We start from the raw sequence: 14,271 nt of genomic DNA on the forward strand, positions 1-14,271 counted from the left end.
GCCCTATGTAATATATATAATCATTCAAAAGAAATCACAACAATGCTCACATTATGTTTAAGGGAAAAAAAAGATTACTAAATAAAATGTATTCAAGGATTTCATTAAGATATATCTGTATGTTTGCATGCATGTATGTGGGTGTATGTGTGTATGCATGTACGTACACGTGTATGTGTGTATGCATGTATGTACACGTGTGTGTGTGTCAATAATTACCCGTGACCAGTGGAGGGGTTATGGGCACTCCTTTTCCTGTGCAGCACCATTCCTGCAGGCACCAGCCCTTCCTCTCTCCTCTGTCTACTCCAAGTCTTCCTTGGAAAAAACTCAAGTGACTGGTTGAACGCCCACAGCACCCTGTCTCAAGGAATACTGCATGCGTGTTCAGTTGTTCAGTTGTGTCCAACTCTTTGCGACCCCATGGACTGTGGCCCACCAGGCTCCTCTGTCCACAGGATTTCCCAGGCCAGAGTACTGGAGTGGATGCCATTTCCTACTCCGGGGGATATTCCTGACCCATGTATTGAACCTGTGTCTCCTGGAACTCCTGCATTAGCAGGCAGATTCTTTACCACTGAGCCATGTGGGCCCTTTAAGAATTTGTAGGCACGTACAAAAAAGAATGAGGCAGCCATCTATGAAGAACCTGCCACACCAGTGGGAAAAAAAAAGCTGCAGAACACAGTGCAGAATAAAACCTTTTGTAAAACAGACAAAAATCCACAGGGAATCCTCTCATGTATTTGTTCACCTTACATAAACTCCATGACACGTGCTCAGAAAACAAATCTATAGCCTTACTGCCATCTGAGATTTAAATCCAGGCAGGTGGCTTCTAGAGGTGTTGTCCACATGGTAGACATTACCCACATGCGACCATTTAGATTTAAATTAATTAAAATGAAATGAAATTCAAAAGTCAGTGCCTCCATAGCCGTGTCCACGTGTCAAGTGCTCCCCAGACACTTGTGGCTCCCAGACTGGACGGGGCAGATATAGGACACGTCTGTCCCTGTGGCAAGTCTGACAAGACAGCACTGTCTCTCGGACGCGCTAAAGGGCCACACGATCACCTGAAGAGCTGCTGCTGCCTGGACCGAGATAGGCGCTCCCTGCAGAGTCTTGGGGGAGTGGCTGGTTCCCGACGTCTGGAGAGCTCTGCCTGGGCTCTGAGTCATGGGGTCCCAGACTCCCACCTACACCCGCTTGAGTCACCTCTGTGCCATGTCCCTGCCTCTGTAGCACCGGCCACTCCTGAACTAAACAGATGTGCTGTGATATCGCAGCCTGACTGCAGGGCAATCACAGGACGTCCCCATTCCCTCACCTGCCATGAACCCCACACCCCAGGGAACAAGAAGACAGGCCTCGTGCCACAGTGACCGGCATCTGATGACTTGGTACACATCAGCCAGGGTCCCGGCCACAGCCCCTCAACTGCTGCAACCTGGGGCTAGGGTAGAGACACGCCCTCGCTCTTCCCTGCCCTTTAACGCAGGTGCCCACGCTGTGACTTGGCCTCCGATCCTGCCCCCCTGCTCCCTGGCTGCACACTCACAGCGTTCTCAGGCCGTCCAAGCCCCGGAACATGCCGCTCCGGATGGACTCCAGTTGGTTGGCGGTCAGGTGCAGCTCGCTCACTGAGGCTGCGCCCTCAAAGGCCCCATCTTCAATCTCCGACACCTTGTTGTTGCTCAGATTGCTGGGAGAGGATTGTGGAGTTCAGGACTCCCCTCCCTGCACCCAGTCCCCATGCATAGAGCCCTGACCCCCACGAGGTCTGAGGATTTCCCTTCCCCATCCTGCCCAGCCTCCTGACTGCACCTTCCCGCCAAAGGGTAACTCACATTTTCTTCAGATGGGTGAGTTTTTTAAACATCCCTGTGGCCTCCAGGATGGAAATCTCATTGTTGTTTAACCGTCTGTAAGAGGCAACGAAGGGAACTTTATACATCCATAAAGGACAGACATTAAAGTATCTTCCAAACTGAGATTATTTGGGACTCAAACAAAGGGGACTCCTGGAAGAATTTCTCTGGCCGAGCGAATTGATCCTATTTCAAAGGAAGTTTGGGCCAAGTGCTGGGGGGTACAAGGGGGATAATTTTAACATGAAGAATGCCATGAAATGTACATATGTAAATAACAGGCGTGTATAGGTATCCACACACATGCATAGACATGTGCACAGATCTATATTTTTAAAGAAAGAACAATAAAGGAATGGCTTAGACTACAACTTGAGCTAACGGAATCAGGTCCCCACAAAGAAAGCAAAAGCATGACTGAGAGAAGCTGCCCTGGCTCAGGCTGGTGACCTGCTCTGGGGCCCAGAGACTGCCCTGGGCGGGGGTGGGGGGAGTGTGTAGGACTGGGAATCAGGGCTCAGGGGCCACCCGCTGCCGGAGCCAGCAGCTGGCATGCTCCTGGGGTGGGGTCTCCAGTGGTCCCCAAATAAAGCTGCAGCAGAGGAAAACCCAGAAAAGGCCCAGGAGGGTCAGTGGGAGCTGGGGGGCAGCTGAGGGTGTGGGGCGGCTGGAGACCCTCACAGCTCAGCCGTGGCCTGGGGTACGCGCTCAGGGATCTTGGTGAGCTTCAGGCTGGAGCACTCCACCATGCTGGCCTCGCAGCGGCACTTGTGGGGACAGACCACGTCGCTATTGCACTCGCTGTTCAGCTGGTAATCCTCAGTGCCTGCGGTGAGAGGGCGGAGGCCGGGGGCAGAGGGGCTGCCAGCAGCCCTGCCCTGCCCACCCTGGCCTGCCCGCCCCAGCCCCCTGCCCACCCACTGGCACCATCCCACCCGGGCTGGCCTTGGTGCCCCCTCCTACCTGGAATGAAGTACTGCTCTTTGGCTGAAGAGAGAAGGAGAAACACTATGATGCTGGGATTGTCCAGGACATGCAGGAACAGCCCAGGCCCCCACCCTGCTGCCCAGCAGAAGCCATCCCAGGAACCAGGCTAGGGTCGCAAATCAAGGCCCTGGAGCCCACCCACCCAGCTCCTGTGTGCAGGTCTTGCTGCTGAGCACGGATGTTCCTTGCCCAGACTGATGGGAATGGGGATGGTACCGTCCCCAAGTAAACCCCCCCCCAGGGAGCCCCAAAACCACGACAATGTTCACAGGTGTAAATGGATAGCATTTGGGCTCAGAGGCTGACCCCCTGCCACCCCAGAGCCTGGACGAGGCAGCCATCTCTCTGAGGAGAGTTCCCAGGCCTCCTGGGTGTTTCCTAAGTCTTGAAAGAGCCCTGTCCTGGGAGTAGAGCAACCTAGGTTCTTGCCAGTCCTCCCTGGGGGACCTGCAGCCAGCTCCACCTCCTCCCCCGGCCTCAGTATGACAAGGGCTGAGAACCTGTAGATCCAAGGCCACAATGTGGGTCCTACACCCTCCAGCATGGGTCCAGAGAGGTCCAGTCACCCTTGTTGGAATCACCCAGGAAACACCTCAGGGTCCCTGAGCAGACTGAAGGCGGGTGGATGACTACCTGAGCACCGGAACTTCTTGCTTTTGATCTGGCTGATGCGCTTGTTGGCGAGGCGTCGGGGGCTGGCACAGCGGGCCCCACTGGTCTCGATGGGGTTGGAGCGTAGGAAGTCTGCCAGCCACTTGAGGTTACAGTCGCAGATGAAGGGGTTCTGGGCCAGATGCCTGTCCAGAGGGAGCGGATTGGGGATGAAAGACAAAGCTGCTTGCTTGTGTTGGTGGCCACCTGGATGGGGCCTTGCTAGCTCATGGCGGGGCCCACCTGGCCCCAGCGGAGAAATGCACCTCCTGGGGATACCACCTGGGGGCGCCCACCCTCTGCCAGAGCCTCACAGTGGGGCCAGACCTCCATCCCCCTGGACCTTCCAGCTGTCCCTTCAAGCCTCACTCTGTCCCCTCTCCTACTCACGTGTCCCTCCCTCTGTGCTGTGACAGGAGAAAGAGACCGGCCAGGGTACCCCTGTCCTTGCAAGAGCGAGATGATGGAAAGGACGTTAGAACCCAAGACAGTCAGCATTCAAGGGCCTTTGGGCCCCCGGAGCTATGCATCCTGGACTGTCCCCTCCCGGTGGCCCCAGGCAGCAGCAGTGTCTCCCCCACAGCCTCGGTCAGGAGGGGGTGGTGACCGGGCTGGCAAGGCTGCGCCTGCAGCTGGGATGGGAGGTCTCCAAGTACCTGCTGCAGGTCCCTCAGCTTTCAGTGGAATCTCCATTCCCAGCCCAGGCCATGGGGCTGCCTCCCCTTGACTGTTTTACAGGACGTCTCTTGACATAGGAAATTCAGAAAGCATTGCTGAGTAGCTACTTACTGGGGAGCCACTCACATCTTCTCACTGGCTCCCTGCGTTATCAGCAGGATACATGTGGGGAGGGGGCAGCTGACAGGTGACACCAGCTAAGAGCACCCGGGTCACTGTAAGTGACCACAGGGGGGCCTTTCCCTTTGGCCCTAAAGACTCTGCAGGGCTTCCCTGGTGGCTCAGAGGGTAAAGTATCCACCTGCAGTGTGGGAGACCTGGGTCCGATCCCTGTGTGGGAAGATCCTCTGGAGGAGGACATGGCAACCCACTCCTGTATTTTTGCTTGGAGAATCACCATGGACAGAGGAGCCCAGCTGGCCACAGCCCATGGTGTTACAGAGAATCGGACATGGCTGAGCACGCATCCTGCAGGCTCAGATCAGCCACTTCTGAACCTCCCAGCAGCCGGCTTGCCCACCTGTGTCGGGGCCAGTGGAGCAGTGCACACCCTGCTATCTACACCGAGACAGCCAGGAGGAAAGAACCCAGCCCTTGTCCTGGCTCCTGTGCCCAAGAGCCAACGCCTCTGCAGTGACCAGCTCAGAGGACGCACCATGCCGCGGCCACTCTCCCTCCATGTATTGCCATCAGTTCCAGTGGTCTACGTATTGGTCCCTGCTGGGGTGCAGAGCTTTCCAAGCAGAGAGGCGAGCCCTTGCCTAGAATCTGCACCCAACTCAGCTCAGAACTTGGCCACTCTCTCTCCACCCCTCCCTTCCCGGACTCCAGCCTCTGGTCACTGGTCAGGATGCATGGTGACAGCCTTCCCTGCCAGGTTGTCCCTTCACTCTTCTTTGCAGTGCCCGCCCCCCTTTCCTGCCTGAGTCCTGCCAGACCGCTCCCACGCCTTCTGCCTTCTGCTGGATAGTTTGTTTCCTGATTTGAACTGCCAATTTACCCAGAGATGTGCTTGCTGACTCCCCGGGGCAGAACTTGTAGTTAATCTGAAACACACTAGGATTCCGGGGTTACTCTGGGATTGTTCCTGCTGCCAGTCACATCTGTCTGTACCTTAGTACCCAGCCTCTGCCTGAAAGAATTGCTTGCCTCTATCACAATCTTGGCAGAAAACTCTGTTTAAAATCAACTCAATTATGTTATTCAAGCATGTATTAAAAATGTCCAAGGGGTGCAGAGTAGAATACATACTTTTTAAAAGACAGGCTATTTGTGTCAAAGGCAGCCTATAAAAATGCAACCACCCACCAAGGCAAGTGACTTCTGTATAAAGCTAAGTATTTGACATAAAGTCAAATTTTTAGCAGGTGTAAAGAGAGGGCAACTGGGGAAAGAAAATGCTCAAGAGGATAAAAGCGTGTTTGGGAAAAAACAATCTCGTTAAAGGCACACTCAGAAATAGGCTGCACAAGCTACCCAACAGTTCTTTTCATGGACATTTCTGAAAGTGGAAGATAAAGGGGAAAACTGATTCCCGGTCTCTTTCTTGGATTATGCATTAAGGTGTCACAACTAAAAATCTTTGGGGCAGACACTCAATATCATTAGTCAAATTAAACCCACAATGAACTACCATTTCACACCTACTAGAATGGCTATAATCATAAAGAAAATCAATACCAAGTGTGGGCAAGGATGTAGAGAAATGGGAACCTTCATAACGTTGCTGGTGGGAATGGAAAATATGTATAGCCACTTTGGAAAACAGTGGCAGTTTCTTCAAAAGTTAAACATAAATTTCCCACGCCATCCAGAAATTCCAAGAGAAATGAAACCTTCTGTCTTCACAAAGATGTGTGAGCAAATATTCACAGCAGCATTATTCAAAATGGCCCCAAAGTGGAAATGACCCAGATGTTCATAAACTGGGAAGGAAAGACAGAATGTGCATAAATGGAAAATTATTTGGCAACAAAAAAGAACAAGTACTGACACATGCTTAAAATATGGAGGAACCTCAAAAACATTATGCTATGCAGGCCAGGAGGCAGCAGTTAGGACTGGACATGGAACAACAGGCTGGTTCCAAATAGGAAAAGGAGTCCGTCAAGGCTATATATTGTCACCTGCTTATTTAACTTCTATGCAGAGTACATCATGAGAAACGCTGGGCTGGAAGAAGCACAAGCTGGAATCAAGATTGCCAGGAGAAATATCAAGAACCTCAGATATGCAGATGACACCATCCTTATGGCAGAAAGTGAGGAAGAACTAAAAAGCCTCTTGATAAAAGTGAAAGTGGAGAGTGAAAAGTTGGCTTAAAGCTCAACATTCAGAAAACTAAGATCATGGCATCTGGTCCCATCACTTCATGGCAAATAGATGGGGAAACAGTGGAAAGAGTGTCAGACTTTATTTTTTGGGGCTCCAAAATCACTGCAGATGGTGACTGCAGCCATGAAATTAAAAGATGCTTACTCTTTGGAAGGAAAGTTATGACCAACCTAGATAGCATATTCACAGCAGCATTATTCAAAATGGCCTGGTTTTTCCAGTGGCTATGGTTTTCCCAGTGATTGTGTATGGATGTAAGAGTTGGACTGTGAAGAAAGCTGAGCGCCAAAGAATTGATGCTTTTGAACTGTGGTGTTGGAGAAGACTCTTGAGAGTCCCTTGGACTGCAAGGAGATCCAACCAGTCCATTCTAAAGGAGATCAGTCCTGGGTGTTCTTTGGAAGGAATGATGCTGAAGCTGAAACTCCAGTACTTTGGCCACCTCATGCGAAGAGTTGACTCATTGGAGAAGACTCTGATGCTGGGAGGGATTAGGGGCAGGAGGAGAAGGGGACGACAGAGGATGAGATGGCTGGATGGCATCACTCTCTTGATGGACGTGAGTGTGAGTGAATTCCGGGAGTTGGTGATGGACAGGGAGGCCTGGCGTGCTTCAGTTCATAGGGTTGCAAGGAGTCAGACATGACTGAGTGACTGAACTGAACTGAAGCAAAAGAATTCAATCACAAAAGATGATATATCATATGAGTCCATTTTTGTGAACTATCTAGAAAAGACAAATCTATGAGACAGAAATTAGATTAGTGATTGCCTGGGGATGGGCTGGAAATAGGAATTGATTGCAAATGGGCACAAGGGATTTTGGGGGGTAATGGAAATGTTTTAAAATTGAATTGTAGTGATAGTTGAACAACTGTAAATTTACTAAAAAATCATTAGACTGTACACCCAGAACAGGTCAATTTTATGGTATGTAAGTTATACCTCATCCAAGCTTTAAAAAAAAATTTTTTTTTAATCTCTTGGGGCAAGTAAAACTACAAAATCAATACTGTGACACAGGGCCCTCAGCCACTGATATCAGAGCTATCGACAAATCCAGCAAGATTTGGTGAGTTTAAATCTGCTTGGTTCTGACATAAGACTCTGCCAAGGGTTTAACTAACCAAGGCTATAATAAGACTATCTGATTGTACCTTGGGTTTGCATTTCTTTCACTCTTGTTCTGAACTGTACTTCAGTTGTTAATATGTAATAGTTGTTCGTGGAAGTTCAGTTTTGTTTTACAGCCTTGAATAATGAGACGGTAAAGAATCCACTTGCAATGCAGGAGATACGGGTTCAATCCCTGGGTTGGGAAGATCCTCTGGAGAAGGGAATGGCTACCCACTCCAGTATTCTTGCCTAGAGAACTCCATGGACAGAGGAGCCTGGGGGGCTACAGTCCACTGGGTCACAAAGAGTCAGACATGATTGAGCAACTAACACACACATTCTTAGGGAAAAAGCACAATCTGGGGGCAAGCTACTTAATTTCTCAGTGCTGGTGAAGAGATACCCAAAGACAAATGCCTGCTCTACTAGGTGTTAGGTGACCTTGGGTCGGTCTATCTCTGCCTCAGTTTCTTAGAAGTAAGGCACCTACTCCATAGGTTATTGTGTTAAGATAATACACACAAAGAATAGTGGCCTGGGGTGGCCAGGGGTGATTAATAAACAGTGATTAATTATCAGTAATGTGATCAATATTAATACTGCTATCACCTCTACCTATGGGAAACCTTCCTCTTCTAACACGCAGCTCCAGCTCTGTGCCTTCATGGCAGTGGCCAAGATCTCAGGTACAGTGTCCAGGAGGGCAGAAGCCCCCTTGAAATCCAGCCAGGTAAATGGACACAGACAGAATCCACTTCCCGTGAGCACAATCTATTTGATGAAACACTTCCACCTTGAAAGCGAGACAGCACTTCACAGGAGATCCTCAGTCCCATTCCCTATCTGCAAGCCTTTCCCGTGCGTGGGTCCCCAGCCCTGAGATCTCCTTACTGCATTGCTCTCGGATGTTCTGCCAGCTTTGTAAAATAACCCATCTTGCCCATGTCTCTCCACGGCCTCTAATTTCACATGCTTGGCAAGATTTCCTCATGGTGTTCCTTCCCTCTCTCCCTGGCTATACATAAGTTAATTAGCAGGAGTGGGCTGCAGGCGGGTGCCTGAGCTCTAATGAGTCTGTCTTTGTGGCCGACATCCCTGCTGACATGCAGGGTCCCCAGGGAGCAGGAGCTGTGTCTTCTACTTGGTCTGTTTCCCAGCCTCCATGCAGATCTTAGCTGATGGAGAGCACTGCCCAGGGGGTGAACAGTGGTGGGGGTGAGAACGACAACAGCGGCTGTGGTAATATGAATAAGTGCCCAGCAGGCACACATCAAGGACCCATGGGTCAGCACGCCAAGTCAAGCTGCAGGCTCACAGCTAAAGATGTGGAATGCAGTGCCTGAGTCTAACCAAAGAGTAGAAGTTTCCCTGTACAGAAGCGTTCCACCTAAAAGATAAGAACTTTTTGTAAAGGCACAACTGCACCAGCATTATCAAATGGAGAAAGAATGTTAAAATTATCATATCACCACTTCAGGACCCCTAATAAAAGAGTGGGTCTAGAAACTGAAATCAGTGGCGGTGTTTATTAAAAAAGAAAGAAAATCAGATATCGTGAGCCTCCTGATGAAAGTACACAATACAATGAGGTCATCTTGCCAGAAAAAGAAAAAACAGCCGAGCCTCATGCAAGCTCCGAGATGAAACTTTCTATTTGCAGACATAGAACAGAGAAACATGTGAAATGACACCATAGGGGATGAAGTCAGCAAGTCCAGACTGTGGGGAACTCTACAAATCCAGAAAAGCCGTGTCTTCAAAAAACAAGTGCAAGGGAAAAGGAGATGGAGAGGATACCTATAGGTTAGAAACAATTTAAGCGGTACACCAACAAATATCAGTCAATTATATCGCATAGACCTTATTTATTTATTCATAAGGGAGAGGATTTTAAAATGCTCTTTATTTAAAATTTTATTTTTATACAGTTCTTAAATGTTACTTTCCATAGTTACCACAAAATATTGGCTATATTCCCTGTGTTGGCATCCTCAGTTTGTGCCTCCCTCTCCCCTATCCCTGCGTTTCCCCTCCCCTCTGCCCCCGGTGGTAACCATTAGTTTGTTCTCTGTATCTGTGAGCCTACTTCTTGTTCATTATAACCACTAATTTGTTGTGTTCTTTAGTCTCCACATGTACGTGATATCACAGAATATTTGTCTTTCTCTGACTTATTTCACTTAGGATAGTGCTCTTTAAGTCCACCTGTGGTTGCTGCAAAGGGTAAAATTTCATTCTTTTTTGTGGCTGAGTAGTATTCCATTGTGTTTATAGCATATCTTCTTTAGCCATTCATGTTCTCTTGGACACTTAGGTTGCTTCCATATCTTGGGTATTATAAACAGTGCTGCTATGAACATCGGGGTGTAACGTATTGCATTAGTGTTTTTGGTTCTTTTGGATATACACCCAGAGTTGAACTGCTGAGTGATATGGGAGTTCTATTTTTAGCTTTTTGAGAAACCTCCATGCTGTTCTCCACCATGGACATACCCATTTACCCTTCCACCAACGGGGCATGTATAGGCCTTATATACATCCTGACAGAAACAAATTATTTTTAAAATTGTATAATATGTAGGAGACATTTGGAAATTTGAACATTAATTAGATAGTTGATGATTTTAAAGAATTGTTGTATTTTTAGATATAACAAGAGTGTTGTGTGTTTTTAGAGTTCTTGACTTTTATAAATATGTATGAATTTTGTGTTGATGATAAATGATGTCTGGGAGGCATGAAAGGAGAGACATATAGATGAAGCAAGATTGACTGGCTGTGAGTTAAAGCTGGGAGACAAGCACTGGGAGGTCTGCTGTGCTACTTTTAAATACTTTTAGTTTTCTATAATAAAAGATTAAAGCTAACTCTTAGAATTTCTGCTCTCTAACTTTAATTTATAATTATCACTGCTGCCACTGTCTTTCACTTAAGACATTATCAATTGCAAGATGTACTAATATTAATATTTTACGTATCATCAAGAAAGAACAAAATGCTGCCAATTAAATAAGCCATCAAGTATAATATGCAATCCAATTCCACAGCTGTTACTGTGGAGACAACGCATGTCTTAGAATCAATGGGTAGTAATAATAATAAAAATTGTAGCCAACATTTAAGAAGCATTTGAAATGAGCTAAGCTCTGTACAAACATCCCTTTTTATCTCATAACATCCCTGTGAAGATGATGTTCTCATTTTATGAATGAGTAAACTGAGCCCCAGAGAAGCTAACTAACTTGCTTAGGGCCACACAGCCAATAAGAGGCATAGCTGGAATTTGAATACCTGCCTGTACCTAGAGGCTGTTATCTGCCTGAGATCCACCTGCTGGGGTGCGGGAGGGGCAAGAGGGCACTCACAGGGTCTGGATGGCCCGCAGGGAGGTGAAGGTGCCCTTAGCAAGACTCTGGATCTTGTTGTCATACAGGGAGAGCAGTGAGAGGTTCTGCAGATCCTGGAAGGCGTCGAGCCGGATGCAGTTGATCTTGTTGGCATTCAGGAGCCTGTGGGCAGAGCCAGGCAGGTGGTGAGGGGAGGGCCACAGACGTGGACACCTCGCGTCTTGGGCTCCTTCCTAGGCACCGACCATGCGTTAGGTCAGGAAGGAGTCCGCAGCAGCAGGCGCAGGGGATCTGGCCCTCTGGATGTCCACTCCATGCAGAGGAGCTGAGAACTCCGACTGCCTTCTCTATGCACAGGGACCATTCAGTCCCATGTGTCTCTCTTTCAAGGTACTGCTAGAGGTGCCTGCCCCATGGGATTCTGGGACAGCTGCGAGCACAGTGGCCAGGCCACCTCCCAAAGGCATTTGGGGGATCCTCCGCCTTCCCTTCTGCTGGGTTTCCCAGGCAGCTGAGAGGGAGTGTCTGGCTTCTGGGCGTCTCGGGTCCTGGGAGAGAACCTTGCCTGAACGTTCATGGTTCAAAGAGCCTGGCCAGGGTCTGGGTGTCCCCCAGAGGAGACAACTCCGTCCCCAGCAACAGTGAGCATTCAGGAACGCAGGCTGCATCTCAGGGACCTCTCCACTCAGGCATCCTGCGATCAGCTCTGAATCCACCTCTCTGGCCCCTCACAGCCCTGCCAGGCCTGCCGTCCCCCAAGCTCCTTGCCTCCAGTGAGTCCCACACCCCAAAGAGGCCGAAAGGGCCAGGCTGAGAGGCTGGAGGAATACTGCACCCCTCTATCGGTCCCACCCAAGGTCACTCGCATTTAGGTCCTTACAGGAGCTGTAGGGTGAACAGGCCTCCAAACACGCCCTGGGGGAGGTCTGTGATCTTGTTCCCGTAGAGGACCCTGGAAAGAAGGCAGTGGAAAGGGAGAGTTAGAGGACTGTCCCGCACAGCTCTCCAAGCCCTGCCCGCACGATGGTACCATCCCTAAGCCTTTCACACTACTGGTCCCGCCGGTGCAGGCTTGTCCAAGCAGCGGGCAGTAGATGGCAGTAAAGTGCACTGGGAAGGGGCCATGGCCCCTAATCAGCACAAAGGTGACCTGCGGCAGCTGCGACCCCCATTTCGAGAGCACTCCCTCACTCACTCTCTACCCTCACGCACGGATCCCATGGAAGCCTGCGAAAGGGCCCTTCCGGGGACGTTCATGGGAAATTAACCTGGTTAGGGATCCGAAAGGAGATTTTTCAGAGAGAAGAAAATCCCAAGGGCAGGAAAAAGCATTTTTTCAGAGAATTACAGGCAAAAACTGGGATCCCAGACAGCACATGCGGTATATGAGCTCCAGAACATCAAGCGACACTTTCCAGCACAGATGAAATATTATCACAAGAAGGAAACAGACCAAAGTGTTAGCTGGGCTTTGAATTGGTGGCAGAATTGCAAATGGGTTGTTTTATGCCTTAGAATTTACCAAGTTTCCTTCATGGAACATGAATTACACATATACTCAGAAAAAAATACAAATGTTCAAAAAAGACACACAGGCAGGAATGCGGTCAGACAGACGGTGGAAGTGTCATGGAGACCTGGAGGCACCCTCCCACCCCTCCAGGCACTCCTGGAAACACTCCATCTGAGTAGGAGCAGTGTGCTCTCTCTTTGAGATCTCTCTTGGAGGAGGGCACAGTGGGAGCTAAGCAGGTTCCAGGCTGGCCCGAGTGGACAGCTTCAGTATGGTTTGGGTGAAGGAAACAAAGTGCACTGTAGCTCGAATCTTAGCCAGTCAGCACCAGGAGGCCTCTGAGACATGATCTGATTTGGAAAGCTCCCTCCATCTGCTGGGTGGGGAATGGAATGGGTGGGAATTGAGGCAGGGAGACAGGTCAGGGCCTGCAAGGTGGACATTATCAAGGGGATCTTTTTGCATGACCTCAGCGTGAAAGTTCCTATATAGTGAGGAGGCGTGAGAGGAACCCACTTAGATGGCTTAGATGTCATGTTCCAATTTAGGAGGTGATTTATTCACTTTTCTGAAGAAGACCCTGCATTTTAGCAGCCATCTTCAGGATCTGATCTCAGCCAGTGATAGTGACCCATCACCAGGCTGTCAAGTACAGCTGTGCAGGCTGCACACTGCACAACTTTGTGTGACTCACAATGGCCCCACTCACTACCTTGGATTCTATTCCAAGAGAAGAGGGTGCACAGGGAAGGCACTGAACTGACAGCCTCCTGTAGTACCCTGGAGGGAGTCCCATTCTGTTCCACTTCCCAGGCCCCAAATCAATGCCAAGCATGTGTCCAGTTTTGCCAAGGAACAGGTTAAAATACTCATTTCCAAGAGTGATGAACAACCCCCATCAACAGGGAGCTTGCTTCACTACAGGGCACCCTGAGTTCACTCTCTGGAGACAATGTACCATGGGACCTCAGGGAGTGAGAGGCTAGGTGAACCGGGGAGTGCAAGCAAGGGTTCTTGGAAGAAGAAAGATGAAGCAACATTTCCTAGACTAATTTTCAATGCCACACAGTGTTTTGTAGATTGATGGGTCCCCAATAAACTGTTGAGGGAAGGGAAATACTGGACAGGGTTAGGGAACAGGTAGGCAGGAAACACGGTCTTCACCATCACCCACCACAGCCTGAGATCAGAGAACGTCTGGGACAAAAGATAAGCTGTGGCAGATTTCACAACTAGAGCTGGTGGTTGCTGCCATTCCCTAACCCAGGGAATGCTTAGGAGAAGAGTGCTGGGCCTCTGTGTGGAGGCAGGGCCAACATGAAGGTTGGACTGAGTCAGATGACTGCCACAAAGAATGCTGGGAAAATCCCCACTGCAAAAGGAAGAGCATCACCGTTGCCAGGGGCAACAGCTCTGCCTAGCTTTTCCATGCACTCAGCCCTTGATTCCCTCCTCCCCCTCCCAGCTGCAGATGGTCCACAAAGAGGAAGGGAAAGCTGAGCACAACAACCCTGGGCACTGCAGCCAGAGGGAGACCCACTGAGGCTGGATGGGTGGTGACATGTTCCTTCTCTCACAGCCACCAGAGGTGCCCTGGGGCGATGCCCTGGACCACTGCAGAGCCTTGGCACTGCTACTCACAGCGAGTTCAGGGACCGGAGGCCCTGGAAGGCATCAGGAGCAATCTCCGAGATCTGGTTGTTGCTCAAGTCTCTGCAAGGTGAGCAAAGGAGAGAGGGTGGCTGAATCCCTCAATGGCCAACGAGCCCTGCCT

The 14,271-nt window shown here is 49.7% G+C and overlaps 1 protein-coding gene across 1 annotated transcript in view; it reads right to left on the bottom strand.

Annotated features, from left to right (window-relative positions):
- Positions 1-14,271, bottom strand: part of SLIT1 (slit guidance ligand 1) — a 170,577-nt gene that overhangs the window by 38,341 nt on the left and 117,965 nt on the right. Inside the window, exons 11-18 of the mRNA XM_052660767.1 lie at positions 14,139-14,210; positions 11,865-11,936; positions 11,003-11,146; positions 3,492-3,655; positions 2,835-2,858; positions 2,553-2,697; positions 1,851-1,925; positions 1,562-1,705 (exon numbers count right to left, since the gene is read on the bottom strand). Of these exons, the coding sequence (XP_052516727.1) occupies positions 1,562-1,705; positions 1,851-1,925; positions 2,553-2,697; positions 2,835-2,858; positions 3,492-3,655; positions 11,003-11,146; positions 11,865-11,936; positions 14,139-14,210 (840 nt within the window). The remainder of the gene's footprint in view (positions 1-1,561; positions 1,706-1,850; positions 1,926-2,552; positions 2,698-2,834; positions 2,859-3,491; positions 3,656-11,002; positions 11,147-11,864; positions 11,937-14,138; positions 14,211-14,271) is intronic.

Source organism: Budorcas taxicolor, chromosome 23 (genome assembly GCF_023091745.1).
Source record: "Budorcas taxicolor isolate Tak-1 chromosome 23, Takin1.1, whole genome shotgun sequence".
In the NCBI taxonomy this organism is placed as follows: domain Eukaryota; kingdom Metazoa; phylum Chordata; class Mammalia; order Artiodactyla; family Bovidae; genus Budorcas; species Budorcas taxicolor.